Raw genomic sequence first — 23,425 nt, forward strand, 5'->3', positions numbered from 1 at the left:
GCATGGCTTCACTAAGGGGAAATCCTGCCTGACCAATTTGGTGGCCTTCTATGATGGGGCTACAGAACTGATGGACAGGGGTAGAGCAGTTGATGTCATCTACCTGGACTTGTGCAAAGCGTTCACCACTGTCCCACACGACATCCTTGTCTCTAAACCGGAGAGACATCAATTTGATGGATGGACCACTCGGTGGTTAAAGAACTGGCTGGATGGGTTCATGCAGAGAGTTGCAGTCAAAGGCTCAATGTCCGGCTGGAGACCAGTAATGAGTGGTGTCCCTCAGGGATCGGTGTTGGGACCAGTCATCTTCAACATCTTCATCGCTGACATGGACAGTGGGATTGAGTGCGCCCTCAGCAAGCTTGCCGATGACACCAAGCTGTGAGATCCAGTTGATACTCTGCAGGGAAGGGATGCCACCCAGAGAGACCTTGACATGCTTGAGGGATGGACAATGGCAACTTCAACAAAAGTGCTTTTTTTTCCTTCTAAAAAAATTACTGTGTTTTGCTACGCTGTGAGATGCAGCAGATGTACAAGTTGATTTCTTATACATAAATAATAATTTATCATAAACATGTCTGAGAGGAGAAAAAATTAATTGAAAGGAGCTGTTATTAGAAAGGGAGAACAATGAAGGTGACTTTGCTATCTTGGCCACTACACCTGGGATAATCCCTTTCACCATTGCATAGGATCTCAGTGTAATTCCAAGCAAATAGGCCTTGAACATACACGTATTGAAATCGCTAAATAGGTTTCTATATTTAAGTTGGAACAATATTGCTTCTAATTAAAAACTATCTTACTAGAGCCCTTAGTGCTCAAAAAGTCAGGTTAATATAACTTGAGCTGAGCTGGTAGTTGAAGGAGAGCAAAATTTTCTTTGTTCTAGCTTTGTAACTATTACTGTGGATACAAAAGTTACTCATGCTAAATTGTTTGCCAATTTGTGATCATGTATTAAGTGTTTGTGGTCTTACCGCGTCTTGTTTTTAAGATGAAAGCTGGAGCACTTTAGATGCTAAAGATAAGTGAAGTCTCAGTTACCTGCAGGGATATATTCCAATATTTTTATGAATCATGAACTGCAAAAATACAGTTTTTCTTCTTTTTTTTCTGAGGGGGGTGATGTGATTTGTCTGCAGACTGCCTGTACAGCACATTCACAGTATGGCAGGCACAAAGCAATCCAGCCTGGGTTCCCACAGCATGCTTAGCTGCTGTTAATAAACCTCATACAGAGCAAAGGCGGCATTTCTGTGGCTGCATCCCTGCCACTGTGGGAGGAGATGCCGGCTGCCTACCAGCCAGCCTGGGTCTAGCAGCGTATCTGGAGAACAGCCCTCTCTCTGACCCTGGAGTACCTGTCAGACACAGCAGGCAGTGCGCAAGAAGCAAACCGGATCTGGTGCAGCCACGCTGATGTCTCTGGCTTGATGCTAGTCATGCCAGATGCAGGTCATCTGGGTATCATCACTGCATGATCCTGCTGTGTGAGTTCTCCACTTACTGTGTGTAATGGAAAATGAGACGTGCTGCTTCGTTCCTTTGACGTCACTAAAAATGCAGGGATGCTTTGTTGTGCTGAGATGACTTGTACTGTACACTTAATAATGGTATTATCTAAATTAATGTAGTAGGAGCAACAATGCATTTTCCAACACTTTGTTTCTTCTTAACTTCCAGGTTTTCCGCAAAAAGGCAGTAGAGCTTGGAGAGAAATTGCTACCTGCTTTCAACACTCCCACCGGCATACCTTGGGCATTGCTTAATATCAAGAGGTAAACCAACCGATCTTCGGTGACTAAAGTATAGAAAAAAAGTTATGCTGAAGCTATCTTCACCACAGAACTATTACAATTGCTACACAGTTTTTGTCTCCCCAGTTACATGAAAGTTGGTATAATATCCTTAGTTCTATAGTTTAAATTTGGAAGTTTAAGTAGATATATGTTGTATGCGCAGGAATGCATATAGAAGTACATTTATTCATGTACTGGCTGCTTTTTTTTGTCAGTTAGTATGTTGCCTATCACTTTTACTGAAGTCTTTCATTGCTTTTAGTGTTGCTATAGGTAGGGTAATAACAAAAAAGCATGTGTTGCTCTGAAGGCATAGGGTTTCCAGCCACTTTGTACTGTTCTCACATGTAGTATCAGTGTATCCTTCATATCAAGAAGCAAGAGTTGCTACAAGTGACTTGCTGTTATGCACTTTCTCCCAAAGAATTGTTGCTTTGACCAGTTGTGATTTGAAGGCAGCTATGTGTTTGCTGCAGAAAATGCATGCTCTCCTGAAGTCTCTCTGACCTCCAGTACCTGACCCCAGACAGGTGTTAGCATCTCCATGGTCCATCTCAGGGCTGCTGGTAGTGATACTGTTGTTAAAGAAAATGTTTTCTTTACACTGTTTGAGGAATAATATTGAAAGTTACACCTGTGAGGGATATTTGTGTACTGGTAAGGACACATTAGCTTTCTCCACACTGCAAATAAACCCCAGCAACACCTGTCACAAGAAAGTGAACCAAGAATTTCACATATCCCTGTGTTGGTGTTGTGGTTTTTGTGTGATTCCCTCCTTGACAGTCAGCATCTTCCACTGTTCTCTGTTTGATCTGTATTTAAGGGTACGCTTTTCCCCATAGCAGTATGTACACTGACATACTCGCCTGGTTGTCTTCAAGTTTCACAATAAACTGCTCAGAGCCTCTACAGAAACCTCTGGTGTGTCAGTTCAGACAGGCTTGTCTTTCACCTTCCTTTCAACCAAAAGTGAGGTGGGAGGCAAAAAACATGTCTGTGTGCAGGAGCAGGAGGGAGTTAGCACTTTCTGAACTTGCTCATTGTTGAAGGGTGTGATTAACGGCTGCCCAGTGCTGATCCTCAGACTTGGAGTTGTTACTTGCATACATACTAATTATTCTCAACAGATTTTAATGAATTCTCTACAAGTTCACTAGCGCAGCAGCTTGAGTTTTGTGGCTTTGGAGTTTTTCTAAGCTGTTACCAAAAAAGTCTAGCTTATGTTTGTAAATGCAGTACCTTATTCTACATAGTGTATGTAAACAAAAATTTGCCTTATATGTAGGCCTTATCTAAATCCCTGCTTATCCAGGAAATACATCAATGTGATTTGCAAATAGTTCAAGTCTATGATAGGTGGTCATGGTTTTGATCCTAGCGCCTCACAACTGCTGTGGTGCACTACAAATGTCAGCCACAAACACTACAAGGTGGTAGTGCAAAAGAAATTAATTTCTTATCTGGCGCAAAATTGGAAGAGGATCTCTGCCAAGATAACTTCCTTTGCTGTGGCAGAAAAAGTTACATTAAATGCTAAGTTATTGTTTTTTCATTCTGAATCCTTGCACATCTGTCTAGATTTGACCTTCAGTAGGTGACTCTTCCATAATACTGTGTGTAAACAAATACACTGTCATCCAAGCTTAGGAAATGCTAAGCCACTGAAACCTGCATATATTACGGATCTAATATGCCTCATTTCTGATTAGTACTTTATTTGATTTTATTTTGATTTGTGCTTCAAATTGGAGAACACTCACAAAAGATTGTGGGTGTCAGTGGTTATTTTTAAATTACTATTTTTGGATTGACAGATGAGCTGGATATTTGTTTCATTATGCAAATGTTCTTCACAAAATAGTTTGTTTTCTCTGTCCTGTATCATCATAGCCAGACTTGCTCTCTCCTTGCATGCCACTGTGTGTAAACACATATGTGTTTTTTTGTCTGAGCGTGTCCTTATGTACCAAAGGCATCCAACTGAAGTCTTGTACTCTTCTCCATTGCTTTTCTTCATCCTGCTTCTTTCCTCATGACTTAATGACCATGGGACACTCACCATCATACCTATCAGGTATATACCTTACTATCAAGTATATTTGAAAGTTCACTGTACTATTCTTCAGTTAAAATTATTAGCAAATTCTTGAGTGTGTATTTGTAAAATTGCCTTTTGTGTCTGAAGTGCATTTAAGTAGAATGGTAGTTTGTACTGGGATTTCCTTTTCTTTCTAAATGTTTCACCGCATTTCCACATTTCTGATGTTATCATTGCTCCACATCTTAGCTCATCATCACCATTTGTTTTTCACTTCTCCTTTTACCACCAAATTTGAAATTCCTTTTACAGCTCACTTGTTTATTTGAGTAACCAGTGTTGTGTAACACTTGTTGACTGTACTGACTGAAACTACTGGTATAAAGAGAGGCTGCAGAAGGAGATGTGTGTAAAGTGATTGTGGCTTGATAGACAGATTTAAGTCTTCTTTGGGGGATAAGGAGCACAAGTTGGCAAAGCCGCTTTAATTATTTACTCATTTTCCTCTCTCACCCATATCTTTTGGTTTAGATATCTTCAGTACTTCCAAAACACCAGCTACAACAGCTTCTCTAAAATGCCTTTAATTCACAATCCTTTATTTTTCTTCTCAGTGAGCCATGACAATCTGGCTTCTTCATGCTAAAATTTTCATTTCCCTTACTCTTTAAAAACTTCAAGTAATTTATGACTGAGCATTCGAATTGCTTGTGTATTTCTGTAACATGCCTCTTTTTTATTGAAATAAAGAAGTCTGAAATTATAACTCTCTTAGGGAGTTAAGTAATCTTACAAATACCCAGCTTGCATCATGTTTGAAGGATCAAGTAACATTTTTAATCTATCTATTTATTTTTACCCCTGTAACTGTTAAAAAAGGACTTGTAGGACTTGTGTTTATGAGATGATGCCCAGATGTGAAACACAGAGAACCCAGATTGTTGTTAGTTTGTTGGATCAGGCAGTAATAAATTTCTGAGGATGAGATCCTGGACAATAATTTTTTTCTTTTGGATAGAAATTGTCTCTTTATGTCACTTCTTCCTCCTTTGAAAGTAAACGTGTACCTTTTTTTAGTCACTGTTGTTTCCAATAAGACCACATTGCTATTTGCTAATAAGCAACCTAGAAGCATTCCTATATGGAAGAATATATTTTCCATAAAATGTTTGCTCTGTATATGCTGACCAGTTGAATAGCTGTTTTAAGGTTATTTATTATTTCTTGTGTGCTACAATGTAGTAATACTGTTAATCATTATGGTGCGTGGCTTTTTATGAAGAATCAGTGTATCATATAACTTTTAAGTGCATCTGAAACTTCGGAAAATGATTATGAAAAATGAAATGAAAAAGTTAAATGAAAACGAAAAGTTTAATGAAAAAGTTTTTCACTGGAGTAAAGGGTATTTTTCTTCTGGAAACAGAGCAATCTAGAAATAGCATTTTTGGATGTCCAGCCTGCTTGCAAATGTTGTTGTGTCTAAGAGGGATACTATGCCTATTCCACTGTCTCAGTGACAAAAGCAAATTATGTAAACATTTACAGATCTAGAGAATATGGGGAGTTCTTTATAGGAAGAGAAGCTGTGAGGTATGGGTGGAGTGGATCAGAGCAGGGAAGCTTAACAGAAATAAAAAAAAAGGAGGAGTTTGATTAATTTGTATTAAAATCAAACCATACAGAGTGGTAAGATTTAATTGACATAGATGTAAAATGTTTACTGTGCCTGATGTCAGCTCAGGATTCTTTGCCTTTTACACTTTAACACTGATTGTACATTAACAGTGCACCTGAGTTGAATTCAATATTATGTATTTTGTGAAGTGAGACAGCAGAGGCCTAGCTAAATTGTTTGCAAAAAGTAGTTACTCATTTGTAGGTATCTAAGGAAGAAAGTGACAAAATTGCAGTGTTTGTGCTCTTGGAAAGTTGTCAGCATTATTTTAAAGCAAGGTCCTCTTTTGACTTTTTTATTTTATTTTTTTTAAATTTGTACATTAAACTACAACTACAGAATATTTAAGTTACGCCTTTCCGGGCCTCAAAGCATTCAGTGTTTCAACAGAAGTTTTTTTAGAGCTACTAAGCCCTTGGAGCCACTGTGTGGATTCCAAACAAGATAGACACACAGCTTCAAAACCAGTCTTTTTCTCTCACATTACTTGAAAAAAAAACCTGAAAATTACAAGGAAAAATACACCTTTAGTTTTGTAGGTGGTTTTGTTGTTGTTGAATGGTTTAAGAGGGATTTTATGCTTAAATGCCGCAGCGTCTGCCAGGGTGACACACGCAGGTGTTGTTCTCTTCTGGGACACATGCTCTGGTATTTCAGAGCACTTTAGATTACAGGCATTTAAAGGAGTTTATCAGCACTTTCTGCCTATGAGGAAATATGGCTGATAAACCAACCACCAAGGTATGAAATGCTGGTCTTTAGACACCAGAACTTGCTCAACAATGTTTTAAAGTTTCCATGTAATTCCCAAATTCAAAATATTTTTAAGGCCACACGTGCCTAAATCACTTGAGGAATAGGTGGCCTTCAAAATGTTTTGAGTGAGCTACCTCCATAGAGAAACTTTAGAAAACGTCTTAGCATTTAACAGAATGGTTCTCTTTGAGTTCTGTGGCTTCTTCCAAAACATAATCAATGCACTTAGGAGTATCTTCCTTTATAGTTTGCAAAGGAATCTTAATGCATTGAGAAAGTTTGACAATATAAAGAGAAGAGGATCCAAACTTGCAAATTCAGTAAACTTTTTGGACAGCTTGATTCCCTCACATTGTCAGAAATGCCTGAAATGTGATTGTTACGTTATTCTGCAAATTCATCCTAAACATCAAGCTGTTTGTATGATGTATATTCTTCAGTATGCTATTATGTTCTTCAACAAAGTTAGTATTTCATGTTTTTACTTGTCCTAGTAACAAGTGCTCCTTCCTGGTGAAGAAGCACTTCGTTGCAGAGATTCATTCAGGATGACTAATTTAAATTTTCTAGTTTGCATTATTAACTCTCATGTCTAAATTAAATTAAAAACAATACTACAGAGTTAATAATAAAGCTTATTATTATCCTCAAAGTTAACTATCTTTGTCAAATATAAACCTGTTTTTTAAAGGGGTTTTAGAGAAGAAAAGCTTAAATTGTCTGCATGATTTGTCATTGTAGGACCATGCAGAAGTCATTTTTAGATGGAATCCTTAATTTTGTCCTTTCTGTCTTAATTGGACATAATTTTAGAGGAAGAAATGAAAACTATCTACAAAAAAACCCCTAAAAGTAGTCTAGTTTGCACACACAGGTGCTCTGTGTGTGTTTTTGGTAAATGCTCCACTGATGTAATAAATTAAAGTGGTAATAGTAAGAAAAAGGATTTGGATATTGAGTTAAACACTGAGATTTCCCCTGTAGTAAAAAAGACCACTTGAAACCAGACTTTTGCCTTCAGATGTCTGAATCATAGTGTAGATTTGTATTAGCACTAGATTCAAAGAGATAAATCCTAGCTGAACTGTATCTCTGGTGTTAAGCATGTTTTGGCAAATAGAATTATTTGCCTTCTAGAGATAACAATCTCTTTTCATTGACCAGAGAAGACATTAGGAAATAATTGAAAGAACTGACTTTTTGAATTGAGGAAGTTAATTCAATCCTAATTTATAAGTAACTAGTGACAAGGATGTTTTTAGCAAAAGGTACATTTTTTCAGCACTGTTATTTCAGGTGCTGGTTAACCTACTGGTTCATTGCATGATTCATAAACAAGTTTACATTTCTTGTGTCAGTACTGGCTGCAGAGCAAACTTGAAGAATGATTTTGTGCTTGGGCCATTTTGGTATCACCTTGTTATATGTCATCTGATTAGCAATTTCACTGTTTTAGAACATGTTAGAGCACCACAGTAAGCAATTTGCTTGCCATCCCTTTACCTCATCTGAAACAATGCCAGTTCTGCTTTACATGACTGCTGCTTTATACCCAGTAAGAATCAAAGGAACTATTGTAAAATTATATTAAAAAAAAAAGAACAAAAAGCAAACAAAAAACCCACAGACACAAAAAAAAACCACAAAACCACAGAGGTTTCCTTTTTTCCTTTGAATTTCCGTAAGTAGTTCTGTGGTCGCACATTACAAAAATTAGTCTGAGAATGTTATTAAAATTTAGATTTTCTCCTTGTAGGTATCAGTACATGTCAATGCACTTTCAGGGTGGATACTTTTGATGTGTGGTGGTGTCTGATTTGCCATTGAGCAATACAAAATATCTCATTTTAAAAATATTAAAAAATTTCCATGTGATCACTCAAGAAACATATCTGTTTGGCTGGGGGAAAAAAGAACCAAGAAAAATATTATTTTGGTGATAGCCTATGATGTTAGGTTGTATTATTCAAACAGCAGCTTCGGTTCAATATTGTAATGCTGAATTTGTGTGGGAGGCTGCCCTCTGGCAATAACACAGGAAGAATTTGGGACCTATTATTGCTACTGCAAAATATCTTTCTCAGTTCAAGTGCTTGCTTTATAGCCAAAGGAAACAGATTCTAGTTCCAAATTCAGAGTTTAAACACTGTTTCCCCACAGTTTATTACTGCACTGTAAAATGAGTATAAATACTTACAAGTTTGTAATTACCATACTACTTATCTATGAAAAACCCTATGTGACTATTAGTAATGCAATTCCTCAGTGCAAAATGTAGGATTTCAAACACTTTATAGATCTCTGTGGTATTAATGATAGATACTATTCTTCTACAAAAAAAACTTTTGCCAGACAGTCCCACAGAAACCAGGGGGTCTTGGTCTTGATGGGTTTGACCCCCTCCACAGCAGACCCTCTCTTCAGAGTATCAAAACTTTCCCCAGATATCGTTTTTTTTCCTCTTGATGGCTTAAAAAAGGGGGGAAATGGCTTTTTTGGTGTGTTATTTATAAAGAAGATATGAAAATCTTCTATGCTGGAAAGAGGGAAGGATTTGAGTCAGAATAAACACTATTTTGTGTTTTGCCCTAAGAGAAATCAGGAGTAGGAAGTTCACCCTGGTCATCTGTGGCATGTACCAATATTTAGCATGCACTGATCAGGTACTGCAAATTTTCTACTAGTCTGGTTGCAAATTAACGAGTCCATCTTTGAAGCACAAGGTGGATAGTGATGAGTGTGCGAAAGTTGCAGCAGATCCACAGTTTGTTTCCTGAGCAACTGAATAGTTGCGTCAGATCCTCACTTTTGCTGCCCTAAGAAATCTGCCCACAAGATTTTGAAATTGCATTTATTGAGAATAGGATTTTATAAACTAGTATATAGGTGTTGGTGGTGTTTGTGCTCTTGCTTTAGCTAGGTAACTGCTATTATCACCTTGATATTGGCAGATAATGAGGAGTTATTTGTATGGCATACTTTCCCACTGCCTAGGAGATGCCAGGGAACCCTTAGTGTTGAGTTGCCAAATAGCTGAGAGTTGAAGTCATACATAAAGATGTACAGGATGAGGCTCAGTTTGAGATGAGACATCTTTGTACATTTCACCAGCGCAGCAGGAACTAGCTCCTGTCAGAGTCATTAGGGAGCCAGGCACTACAAAGTAGCCTGAGGAGCGGTTATCCTGCCCTGAATTAACTACCCAGTGCCTGGCCTACAGAGCTGCCCTTTCTTGACCAGTATTGACTGTGCTCGGAAGTCCGTCACCTGAGTGTAGGCGCATTAATCTTTGCACTCGTTAAAGATCATTTCCCTTTTAATTGCTTGTATCATGTATGCCCTAATTTTACTCTGTGCCCAGTAAATGATTAGTTATAGCAGACAAAATGTGACTGTTGGAAGAGGCCTCTTTCAGAGGGAGGGGAATCAATTTGTCCAGACCTTAGGTTTCATTAAATAGATAAAATGAGCGCAAGCATTTCTCAGTCACTTCCACTGCAATTCCAGTCATGTCAGGGAAACATATCATCTAAAAATGATAGAGATAGGACTGTTTCTCTTCAGTATTTTCTAACTGACAAATTTTGAAGACAAATTATTTGCTTTGTGTATTTCATAAAATTATGTGCATTTGTGGGAATTTGCCTGCAAAACACATCACTTGTTTCTCCTTAGGGAACTCTTTAAATGACCATGAGATGAGGAGAGGAGGCATTTACAAAGTGTTTTGCTTATGTATTTTAGCTGGAATTACTGTAATTCCTGGCTAAATTCTCAGCTCAGACAGGTCATTTTTAAAAATAATAATTCCTAAATGGAAAGCTGTGTGGGGTTGGGTTTGTTTTTTTTGTTTGCCTCTTTTTTTTTTCCCCTACTCTGATTTAAGCATCTTTATGATGTGGATAATACAGATTCAGATTTACCAAGCATGATACTTTGACTGAATTATGATACCTGCTCAATATTATAAGACTGGAGGAACAAGGTTTTTCCTTAGCATCAAAAGCAGGGCCATTTTAGATTCTAATGTAAGCACTGGTTTAAATAGGTGACTGTTTGTAGTTATTTTGTATTCTTACTGTCCTAAAATAATGAGTGTGAAGAAGAGTTGCTAACCACATTTTTTTCAGAAATCATTACTGAGAACAGATTCTGATACCATCTTCACAAAAGACATTTTTTTCTCAATTAAAAAAAAATAATTCCATTCAGTACTTTTCAAAGTACATTACACACAGCTATATGTGTGTTTATACATACTAGTAAATCTCTATTCATTGTTATATGGTTTCTTATTATTGTGGATATGCAAAGATCTCTCATTTACCTCCTCCCAGCTGTAACCTCCCAGCTGGATGACAAATATATAGGTTCCTATACCTTAGAGTTAGAAGCCCTACCTGTAACTGGTGCAGTTCTGGTGCGTCATGTATAACACAAACAACTATTTCACTTACCTGAATTTTAAACTTCTCTTTATGGTATTTAATAATCCTATTAATACTGTGAAGCTTGAATTTTGTTGGTTTTTTTTTTTTCATTTTCATTATACCGATGCTGACAGATGTTTTCTATGCCATTTGTATAAGCATTTTTAATTTGACTAGTCATAACTGCTGTGACATCTTTTGCTCTTCAGAAATTCATGGCGTTTCCATTTTCATTGATACATCAGGCACTCTTTCAGTGCAGTTTTTCATTTGGTGGGATTTGAGGAGTTTTCTTTTCAGGAATCTTAACATGATCTTTCCAGGAAAATTACTTGCTGATCATTAGTTGGATTTTCTCAGTTTTATGACCAGCTTCATGCATGCAGCTGAGTACTGAACACATCCTTGTTTTTAAACAATAATTTCAGCATTAAATACAGATAGGTGTAGTGCTGTACTTGTTAGTTTCAGTTATCTCACTGTTAGTCAATGTAATGGTACAGGTTTTGGTTGGAAAACAGCTATATTGTTTCTTGTAATGTCTCTTCAGCCTTCAGACCTTATTTGAATCCTTAATCTAAGTTGCAAGTTTTTATGACAAGCATCTGAGATCATCCGTTGCCTTTTGGTTTTATGTTTCCTGTAAATCAAGAGCTATTGTAATCCTTTTTTGATCCTGCTCCAATTTATGTATTTTCTAACCCTGGTACTCCTCTTTCATGCTTGCTGCAAACTTCTAGTCCGTTTTTATTTTGGATGAAAAGCATTTCAGTGATAATTTTCAGCTCTAATGGAAGATTTTTTACTGAACTCTGATTCTGCCCTTACTCCCACATCTTGCATAAGAGGAATCTGAATCATGGGTGCATCATGTTTTTCAGATCTACAGGTTGCTTCTGTCAGCCTTTTTTTCAGATGTTACAGTTTCATAGCTTGTGAAAACTAATGTTTGGGAGACGTACTGGGTATTGTGCTGCATGTGTCTTCTGAGACTTCTGGGATGACTGTTTTTCAGCCCTTGCCTTCTTCCATCCATACTCCTTCATGACTTTGAGGTTGTCTAGTTGGTCTGCTTCTCTGCCTCTGCAGTACCCAAAATGGGGCATATGCTAAAGTTGCTACCTTAAGGTAAGATGCTTTATGGAAGAGTTGATCCATAAATCCTACTCCTCCTAATGTATTATCATGTAACACATTTTCCTTAAGGTCTTGAATATTTTTTAAGTACTTGAATATTCTGGAAGGTGTGATAATCATATTATTTTGGTATACATTCAGGGGGGGGTGTGTTATAGATGTTTTTTATATATGTCGACATATTTATAACATTTAGATATATAACATGTAGTATGGTAGGACTAATTGGGCTGCTGAGAAGCGATAAATAACTAAAAGGTTGTGCTTGACTTTGCTGCTGAAAGCCATATATTCTTTAAAATTCCTTTTTCTTAACTCCAGTTTCCCTTGAATACAGAATTACTTGGGTCTTACCACCCCCTGGAAGACTTTAGAAGTGGTATAAAAAAAAAAAAAAGCCACAAACCCAGACTCAAAACATTTTTAGCTTTCATTTAGTCATTTAATGCTGGATATTCAGTCTTCCTGTTCTGACACCTCAGCTGACCAATTGAAGACTTGTGCTAGATCAGGATAAAATAGGTTGCCACTCTTTGAAAGCCATGGTTGTATAATTTTCGTATTTCTACTCCCACCTTTTATGAAGAAGGGGAAGCAAGGAGAGAAAATAAATAATTTTTAAACAGCAGTGAGGCTGCAAAAATAAAACATCTTTCAGGCATAAATGAAAAAAGGCATATTGATTCTACCTGCATCTCTTTTTCTCACATGAGAATCCTTGAATAATCCTTTCTGTCTTATAAAAATGCCTTTTGATGCTAATACAGATATGGACATGGGAAAATGTATGCTGCTGGAGTGCTGCATCAATTATCTTTGCAGTATTTATAACTGAACATTCTTGATAAGAATTCTGATTAATTTTACTCTGTATCTCTATGAAGCTGGTTTCCTTTACTAGTTCTTAACATTTCTTGCAACTTGTGCTCTGCAAAGGCCAGACAGTTACAGAGCACCTTTAATGACAAAGTCAGCTGATTTGGTGAAGCACTGGAATGGGTTGCCCAGGGAAGTTGTGAATGCTCCATCCCTGGCGGTGTTCAAGGCCAGGTTGGACAGAGCCTTGGGTGGTATGGTTTAGTGTGAGGTGTCTCTAGTTGGAACTAGATGACCTTAAGGTCCTTTCCAACCCTAACAATTCTATGATGCTATGATTAAGAAATTTAACATGTCTCAGAAATGAAGTCTTTCAACAATGCAACCACAAGTAAAACTTCTAGTTGAAAATATGTTGAAATACTATCCACTTTTCAATATTGTCATTAAGAAGTTTCTTTAAAAATTAATTTTTAAGCCTTTGTAGTTATTCTACTAACTATATTAAGTCAAATTATAATTTATAATTTATTTGCCTTATTACAACACTTCATTAAAATGTCAGAAGACAAAGCTTCTAGGCAGGGTATTACACCAAGAGCTATGCATGCGTTGCTTTTTGCATATGGAAATAGCTACAGCAGTTCTGTTCTGCAGCATGAATTAACAAAGATTGATTGCAATCTGTTTTTATTAACTCAAGGAAGAAAAGCAGTGTAGTGATATTAAGAAAATTAATTATAACTTTCTAATCTGGTAATTAATGTGCAGCTGGGCATGAGTGCAGTTAGTGCAATTCAGTAATTTGGCAGTCCTGACAAATTATCATCACCTGTGTTAAGGTAGGCAACTGTTTTTTAATCTTTGCTCAAATTTTTATCTTTTCCATTTCAGAATGGCTTTAGCAATTTAGCTATTAGATATGACCTTTTACTATAATAACTAGAACTGAGGTTCTGTTGTATATTTTAGGGCTGAATTCCAGTTGTATTTCTTAGAACCCTCTTTTATTCTTTTCCAGTGTTGTACTGGAGCTTCTTATGAAGCAGTTTATGGAACAGAGATTACTGGTAATTGACCTGCATATGTCAAATAATCTTAAAATGCAACTGAGAATTTAATGTACCTTGCAAATTGAGATGCTTCCAATTAAATAGAGCTCTTAGGATAATCACTTTCAAAACTAATCAAGTAATATAATGGTGTTACTAAAACTCTTATTGACTTAATTGGGACAAATTAATAAACTTATCCCATGCAATTGCAGTAATGGTCATATTAGTTTGCATTTTTCATAACCTATCCATGGTTTTTAGAAACACAAAGGGAAAATAGAAATTACCTAGGTGTATTGAATTAACACAACAAGGTGACTTGAGTGAGGAGTGTTTGTGACCTTCTTACCTTACTTACGAGGCATGAAGGTTATTGTGGATGACCTCATGCTCAGTGCCTCTCATCTATTAGGAAATCAAATGCTGCTGAACAAAAATTAGTACTAAGATCCTAGCAGTGGAACTGGTAAGAGAAAATGCTCTTAAGTGGTCTTGACTGGTTTTGCTACTATCAAATTTGATCTCCTACAATACATTCATGACCAAGGCATCGTAATCTTGTCATAAGATTGATCTTTGTTATTAACAATTGAATGGGAAAAAGTGCAAGCCACCTATATTAGATCAGACTCTGAAAACTATCCATAACTATTCAGTATCCTTACACTGTCAGATGGTTTAAAAATCCGCCTTATTTACACAAGACTTTTGGGGAGTTTGCTTATCATGTTTTAGGTCTTTTGTTGTTGTTGAAGTGTTTATTAGGAATGCATTAGAGAAGGTGTTGCTGGAAACCAAAAGCCAGGAGTTTTCAGCCCCATGAATCTGTCCTTTTGGTTGTTTTGTGGCGCAGTTTCAACAGGAGATACAGTGGACAGCCTTTGCCAGAACAGCTTCTTCCCTAATGCTTAAGGGCTTGGAATTTTTTAAATTCTGTTGCTTTGGTGGTAGAGAGTAAGCTTCAGACAGATCTCATATTGGGTTTGCTTTATGCATAACTCTTGGCCACAGACACAAAACCAACAAACAAGAAAAAAAAAAACAACACAAAAAATCAAAACCATGGAAATTGAAAACTCTCTGAGGTTTGTTGGTTGACATTAATGGTTGAGAATGCTGAATGCTGGTGTTCACCATCTTACGCCTTCTTATTTGTGTTCCACAGCCAGCATAATATTAGTGATTTTAGGATCCTGAAATATTGAGTGATGTTCTACATGTAAAAAAAAAATAAAAAATCATTTCATAAATCAGCTTGTATTTCAAAATAAATAATAGGCAGCAGCACAGTTTATTGCATTAGTCATATTGAACATTTTGAAACAAATTAATAATGAATATAGCAAATTTGGCTTTTTTTCCCTTTCTGTTTAGATACATGGTTATCAACAATTCATAATGTCGTTATTTTTGTTTGCTTCAAACCATTTTGCTAGTACCTTAAGATTTTGTTATTGTTTTATTTTCACATTTGCTAAGTGTTTTCTTTGTGTTTACCAGTGTTACAAAATTTTCACGAGCATTCGCAGTGATAAAGCTCAGTTTGCACATGGCAAAACAGGAATAGTTACATGACATGCAGCTGCTTGGAGAAAGAGATGTTTTAAAGTGTCTTATGTATTCTTTGAAGCCATTCTGTGGTGGATTAGGCACTCCAGTACTGTGAATCAGTTTGATCACACTGTAACTTTTAGTTAGATCAGCTATACTTTTGTTGTGTGCTTTTATGTGCTACCAGATATTATGACTGACAAAAAGTACACCTTACAGAATTAGTTTGTAGATACATAGGATAAAATATAACCCTAAGTGATACCCAGTGTTGTAATTCATTCAGCTGTGCTGACAAAATGAAATAGATGGTTGGAGAACTGATGTGGCTAGTAAAGTCCAAGAGATCCTCCAAAAGCAAATCCAGTCATATATATATAAATGCCTCAAGGTGTTTTGTAGATATTTCAGTGTTTTTCTGTATTAAAAGGTTTGATAGATAGTTTGGCTTGTAACATTTTTTTAATTTAAAGAAAAAAAATTAAATTTCTGTTTTTAATCTCCCAATTGCTGATCAGTTGCATGCACATATAACCTTGAAAGCTGATCCTCTGTCATAACTTTGGGTTTCTGCTTTGATGGTCTCATGATATTCATACTGAGAAAACAAAAAATGTAAAAGATGCTGAATTCTTCCACCAAGGGAAAAAAAGAATTACCAGAGAACCTGTATCTGCTGAGATTGTTCTGGATTTTGCTAAAAATCCTGTACACTTTCAAACTAACTGTATGGCATTATCATATCGATGTTATGGCTGGGTGAGCATTTCAAGCGAATGCACCTCTTGCTGCTGGAGCCTGACACTGTTAGGGTGATTATTGGATGCTGTGTAGGCTGACTCTCTGCTATGTTTTTCTTTTCCAAAAATTGCTGTATAGTTTGGAATTACTATAGCGGAGAGCTAATGCCTGGATAGTCAACCTTGAAAATGAATGACTTAGCAAGCAATATTTCCATTTGTTCTGCTGTTCTCCTGTTCTGCTCTGATTTACCTTTTTACTCATTACAGGCTGACTTGTGTAAGGGCAGAGAAGAGTAGGAGCTCACAAGCATGTCTTTATGTTGCAGAAAACAGTCAACCTGGCTTATTAGTCCGGTGGACTCATGTGGACTCAGCTTCTAAGTGTTGACCTAGGTGGATGTACCTAGACAACATCAAAAATACATAGTGTTCTTGCTCTAATCTCACATTAAAAAGTGAATGACCTTATGTTTACTGCTTTTTGATGAGCATACCTTGCTCACTGTAGTACACCATAACCTAACTGCCTAGACCTAGCTTAGTTGTTGTTGCTAAGTAATATTTACTCTGACCAAGGACTTGAGTTTCATGCTGTGCCAGGGAGGGGGGGAAGCCAGGAGGAAGCAGAGACAGGACATCTAACCCAAACTAGCCAAAGGGGTATTCCATACCACAGCACGTCATGCCCCGTATATAAACTGTGAGCAGTTACCCAGAAGGGCTAGAACACTGCTCGGGTCTGGCTGGGTATCGGTCGGCGGGTGGTGAGTGGTTGTATTCTCTTCCCTTGTTATTTCCCTTACCATTATTATTATTGGTGGTAGCAGCAGTGATTTGTGTTATACCTTAGTTACTGGACTATTCTTATCTCAGCCCGTGGGAGTTGTTAACATTCTTTTGATTCTCCTCCCCATCCGTCTGGGAGCGAGTGAGTGGCTGCATGGTTCTGAGTTACCAGCTGGGCTTAAACCATGGCAATATGGTATAGCTGAACATAATTTTTAAAGATTTATTAAAATAGTTGGTTTGCCCTATATTAAATAATCCACTGCCCAGCAACAAGCACTAATAAAATCCCAGCAGTAATGGATCTTGCTGTAGCTGAGGGTAAACACAAAATAAGACTATGGTGGGGCAGTTTGAGAGCTATTGAGAAGAAAACAGACACTAGTGAGCCAGCTAAGCAGTTTGTTCCAGAAATTTGCCTTCATTGGTTTAAACTTCAGGTTAAAATGACATTTTTATTGTTACAACACTGACACATCTTTACGAGGAAGTTAATAGGAGGGAACGATCTTTCAGCAAATTAAATGAAAGGCTACTATTTCCAGCTGACATCTGTGAAACTGCTGCTACATTCCTTGCAGTAGTGCTTGGAGAAATAAATGAGCAAGTATTCATTGTAATCGAGCTTTAATGGTAACCATATGCTATATATCTTGTAATGGTGTTCATATTCTGTGGTTTCTGCATAGTATAAAAAAATTGAGTGTTAGTCTGTCAAAGGCCCATTAATGTAAATGTATTGATTCAATACTTAGCCTAGGTGAGGCTTGTGTGTTTTATATATATCCCAGCAAATCGTGGTTGATACAGCAAATCTGACAAGTCTTTCCGGTTGACCTTTCAGCCTATCCATTCCATGTCATACAGCGTACTTTCTAGATAATGAAGGCTATTGAAGCAAAGAAGATTTAAAAAATGTATCATTTTAATTCTTTTCAAATTAATATTTTCTAACGGACATTAGAACGTGCAGTCTTTCAGCAATGTTGTTTCACATGATGTCATGATGTTCTATTGAGGCCATAAATAAACTCTTTGTCTTCTACCCACAATTTATTTTGTAAATCAATTGAGTTTTGCTTAACTGTGGTTTAGTAAGCATTTTTTAAAAGCTAATAGCTTTTGCACCTGCCTTTGAAGGCTTAAATCTGCCATTCTAGTATTCAGCCAGTGGTACAGTTAAGGTTTACTAGCATCCAAGGTTTTTGTGAGCAGTACAAGTTCACAAGCCTACTTCTGAGTAACCAGACTTCAGACAGTGGTTTAAACTTGTATCCTTTTTCTCCACTTAAGTCTAAACTGACCAATTTTTGCATGATACACTGTTTCTACTGAATGACTTACCACAGATGCTTCAATAAGGCATACCTTAAAAATTAGAAATGGACTCTTTATGGGCTTTACTTGCTTCCCTCCTCCTCTTATAATGCACACAGATGGGATGTCGTAAACAAGCTTAATGCATCAAGGAGGTATAATTTGGCTTTATCTTGATTTCTCAGACTTTTTTAGGAAGTTTCAGAAATGAAATAATCACAGAAAATAAGGCAGAAGTCACTTATCCTGTACTGAACACTAAAGCTGCGCCTAGTTATCCTAGATGGATGTTTGTCTAGCTATTTCATCAACACCTGCAAAATGGAGATTCCATGCTTTTCTAAGGAAGCTGATTCCAGCGATTCTGTGTCTTCACTATTGTCAGAATATTTTTGGATGGGTATTATTTTCTCTGATGTCTGTCCTGGAAGCTAAATACGTCGCCATTTTGGTGGAAGATTTATCCCCTTTTATGTGTTGGAAGAAGGCTATTGCCATGTCTAATCTATTACTTGTCAACAAGATCACTCTTTCTCCCCTCATCCCTGGGGCAATGCTGTCTGAGTTGGTGATAATTCTTGTTACTGTTCTCTAAGCTTTCTAAAATTTGTCCCTGCCTTTCTTGAAATACAGCTGATGCCCAGTATTGGATGCAGGTCAAGGAAGGCCTTTCTATGAGTGAATAACATAACACCCTTCAGCATCCTCATTCCTCAGTTCACATTTAAGCCACATCATACACCCTGTGAGATGCCTTTTTTGCATTTCCACTAAACAGTTCATTTCTAAATCCATTTTCCCCACCCTGCTTCTCTCAGCTTTTTGTGATGCTTCTGTAGCAAATTGTAATCCTGGGTAGTAGCTTCATTAATTCTCCAGACCTCTTTTCCATACACATTTTCTGAGTCAGCAAAATGCTTGGCTTCTCAGAGCAGCTCTGGTATATGCTCAGCATCATTTATGCTTCTTTCCTCTGACTCAAGCACAACAAAAAGATATCAACACTGGACAAAACCATGGTATCACCATCACTTCTATGTAATTTTTGAGTTATTCTGTACCTATGTCTACTTGATCCTCTGACATGGGAGTGAGACTTGATGTTTCAGTATCTCTTGAGCCTCTTTGAAGTAAACAACCAGTTTATTTTTTCCTCTTTTCTTTTTACAATCCTTTGTAATTGGATAGGTTTTTGTGTGTAAGCCAGATTGGTTTGTGGTTAATCAGCTATGTATTGACAAAACATGTCTTGGGTGTTTCAGAGGATTAGAAAAAGACCTGTTGCTGTCCGCAGAGATAGCAGCTTATCAGAGATTGTTCTTCATGCTTGCCTGTTAGGGAGGAGGAGGGAGCCTGGCATTTACATTCCATCCCTGCACTCACCCACCCATCAAAGACAAGTTGGACTCAGGCTGCTGAGCCTTGAAGACACACCCTTTGAAAATCTGCCTGGCTGAATGAGATGGGAGTGAGAAAGGGAAGCCATCTCCACTTTTGTGTTACTCCAACAACTTTGACTTGTGTCAGGGTGTTGCTCTCATACTCCTTAATTTGTAATATAATAAAAGTCAATACATAATAATTTTGATAAGTAGACATTTTTTTAAGTTACTCATAAGAGGCCTATAAATAATTTATTCTGATGGCTTTTGAGTTCAAAGTCTTTCTGGTACCCAAAAGGCAAACGTACACCTTAACAAAAACACTTATTTTAACTGATGTTATCTTTCTATAGTGTCAAAAAGACTAACCAATATGCCATATCTATCCAGAAGGTACTCCATTACTGACAAGAGCTTCATTTATGGAGCTTCTTGCATAAAGATCCTTGCAAAATACTCCATGCTAAACTATTCCAGTCTACTGTTAGAAATACAAACAAAAAAAGAAAAAAAAAGAAGCTTAAAGTACAGATTCTTGCACTAAAACAATTAAAAGCAATGAGAGATTACAAATAACATTTAAAAACTCTGGCTAAATATTTTGCTGAAATTGGGACAGAAGCCTGATTTTCTTAAATGCTTTATAAAACTGCAGCATCGTTGTTCTCATTGATAATTAAAAAAAAAAAAATAGCAAGCTACTTTCCCTGTGTACATTGTTAAATGTGCAGATGCTTTTTCAATGTGGTTAATGAAACAGCGTGTGCTGGTGCAGGAGTAAAAAGTACACATACTGTCTCCAACAGGATTCCAGAAGTGGGGGGTCGGGGGTCGGGTTTGAGACCTTGATTGTTCTATCATTTTAAATAGTCATCTTTTCATGCTGATTTCACTTTGTCCTTTATTATCTCATTTTCATTGTATTGATTAAAATCCCACTACTGTTCAAAAAAGATTATTTGACTACTTGATGCCTGCGCCTTTATCATCTGATAATCTGGTCTGCAAAATCCTCCAAGGAATATCTGAAGTGTGGTCATGAGTATTAATGCATGGATTCTGATTGTTTCTTTAAGAAATAGTTTTAGAAGAAATGTTTGGTACTTCTCATTTTTTTGTTCTGCCAAGGTAGTGTAGGTCTTTCAGCCTATTTCAAGTCTATTGAATTATTAGGCAATTGGATGGAAAACTCCCTTCCTTCTTGAGGTTATTAACTACTTTAAAGTATCATTGTATCATAATTTATAACATGTTTTATTGCAAAAAAAAGAAAAGATTATGGAACAAAATTACTTTTTCTTTAAAAATACAAGTCTTGCCTAATCTGACTTTGCTGAGTTTTCAGGGTAAGATTTGTCCTTTTTTTTAATTCTTCACCTCTGTATTGGGTAATCAGATTATGCTGGATCATAGTTTTTAGTGCATATCTGAGAATTAAGGTGTATTGTGCTGTGCTTTGCCATCTGAGATTGTCAGCATCATTGGTTTCTTGAAAATCACTCATCTATAAGATGAGCAGCAGCTGTGTAAAAGAATTTGCTGCTTGAAGTAATAATAAGTAGATTAAAGGTGAAGTTCTGGGTTTGGTGGAATACAGCTGAATAACTGATAACAGAGACTCTACTGCAGGAAAAGTGTAATGGGTTTTTTTCCTCAGGTGAAAATCAGGCGTATATTACACTATGTGGATGCTGGTTTGTTTTTCTATCTGCCTGCTATACACTAGGAAATACTCTTATTTAATTATACATTAGTTAATGAATTTTATCATATCTTAGCCATTGGTTGATTTTCCTTGATGACACCAAAAGTGAGGGACTTGATTAATCTATAAACATGTGATCAACAAAATCACATTTAATGTTTATTAAACCATACTGCATTATATTTGGAGCACAAGCATAAGAATCACAATCAGAAACTGAAAAATAGCATGGATATCTTCTACTACCCTAGTGATATGCCTGAAACTAATATCGTTTGAGAAAACTAGGGATAGCTCTTTGTTGCTAAATTGACTGGATTATGCTGCTTAATATATATCTTCTACAAATGTATGAAGCTGGGGAAAAGGAATCTGTAAATTGCATGTAAATAAGAACTTCTTTCCCTTAAAGTAATTGACTTTAATCTTAACTTTCACATAGTTAATGGGCACTGAGGGATAAAACTCTACATAAGCAAATACTCTGGGAAAAGAAACCAGAACAGTCTTTATCTTAGCATTGCATGGCTAATTTCTAGAAAGAGTACCAGTTCTCAGTTCCCAAATCTGGATAGTATTAATGGAAAAGATTTGTACAGTGATGATGGTGTTCCAGTCAGGCTGAATATGGATCCCCTGCATTCATATTAACCTACCATCTCTATAGAAATTTTAAAGACAGTTACCAGAATTTAATGCTTCATCAGTGACTGTTGAAGCCACCAGGAGTTTTTCTTTTGGCTGTAAGTAAGGATCAAGCCCTTAGTGACTGGCACTGTGAGAAACAAATGTTTATCTGATCCCAGAACAAATGGATTTATATGACACAGCAATGTGCAGGTAAAGAGCAAGGGGAAGATTGAAGCAGGCTGGAAAAAAGGGGACATTTATACTTTTCTTAAAGCATTTGTCAAAACAGATTATGTCTTAGGAACACTTGTCTGAAAAAGACTGCTTCAGGTTTTTTTTTTTGTCTGGAAAAGCTGTCCCTTTCCATGAACCAGAATGCCATTTCAATAGCATTTTATACAGCTGTCAGAGCACCTGTGAAAGCAGATACTGGAGAGGCCTCTCTCAACAACAGTGGTGTCTCTGCATTCTACATATTTAGATTGATACATGTACCTGTAAATGCATACGCAAATGTAGTTTATGGTATTTATAAGTTAATGTTATATCAGATGAGCTTCACAGCTGCCAGTCAGTCTTGTGACAAGCTGTCCAGTACCTGAAACCACTGTTCATCCACAGCTGTATTAGAAGGAGAAATAATTGACTGTCAGCCAGAAAGCCTTTGGTGTAGGCTCCTTGCAATGAATGGTAGCTGCAAAACTGCTTAAAGCAGACCTTTGCAACTTGTCAGCCAATTACTTTTAATAACGGAGCCATGCAGTCCTTTGCAACTTGTCAGCCAATTACTTTTAATAACGGAGCCATGCAGTTAGTGTAACGATTTCGTTTTTCACTTCAAACATTTAATGGTACACATGCAATATCAAGCACAATAAACGTGACTAAAAGCTTTGAAAGATTTTTTCAGTTAAAGACTGTGAATCCAGTTAGATATTTTCTTGACATGAGAAGCTAATGAAAGCAAATTAAGTTCAGAAAAGCAAAAGATTAAAATTGCTTTTTAAAGTTACCATGGCAGGGGGGTTGGAACTAGATGATCCTAAGGTCCTTTCCAACCCTAACTATTCTATGGTTCTATGATAAGGAATAAATATGATCTGGATAAACAAGAGTGATACAGATGTATTTAAAATTCCCAAGATTGAGATTAGGGTGATCTAGAGTATTATAAAATAACCACTGAGAAGCAGGAAAGTGGCAATTAGTGGCTGGGAAGTTTCGTATGGCCTGTCACTTGGCATCCGTTACTTTGATGTTTTGAAACTTTTCCTTCTCTGAAAAGTCCTCCTCAGACTGAAGAGACCAAATAGTTGGATTTTGTCCTGTCCAGATCAGTAGTGGCTTTTCTTGGAAAAGTGACTCCTGCTCTTTCAATAGAGAAAACACTGTTTTCACAATAGTTCAGTATACTAATATTATTGATTGGGTTGTGAGGTCCTGAACTGAGCTGGTGGAGACCACTGTTGCAGGATCTCCATCACAGAAATGCATTCTGCTGCTTTCTGCTTGAGGCTGTGTAGAGACAACTTAAAGATCTCAAGTGACTGGCAGTAGAGGGAATAATATCTGGTAACACAGAAGTTGACT

The 23,425-nt window shown here is 36.9% G+C and overlaps 1 protein-coding gene across 1 annotated transcript in view; it reads left to right on the forward strand.

Moving 5' to 3' along the window:
* The window catches only part of MAN1A1 (mannosidase alpha class 1A member 1), a 145,983-nt gene that overhangs the window by 83,370 nt on the left and 39,188 nt on the right, over window positions 1–23,425 (forward strand). Inside the window, exon 5 of the mRNA XM_061460031.1 lies at window positions 1,693–1,787. Coding sequence (XP_061316015.1) covers window positions 1,693–1,787 — 95 coding nt within the window. The remainder of the gene's footprint in view (window positions 1–1,692; window positions 1,788–23,425) is intronic.

The sequence above is a fragment of the Pezoporus flaviventris genome, unplaced genomic scaffold, assembly GCF_033815535.1.
Source record: "Pezoporus flaviventris isolate CSIRO_AGI_PZ_B2104156 unplaced genomic scaffold, CSIRO_AGI_Pfla_v1 ptg000031l, whole genome shotgun sequence".
NCBI classification, from domain to species: Eukaryota; Metazoa; Chordata; class Aves; order Psittaciformes; family Psittacidae; genus Pezoporus; species Pezoporus flaviventris.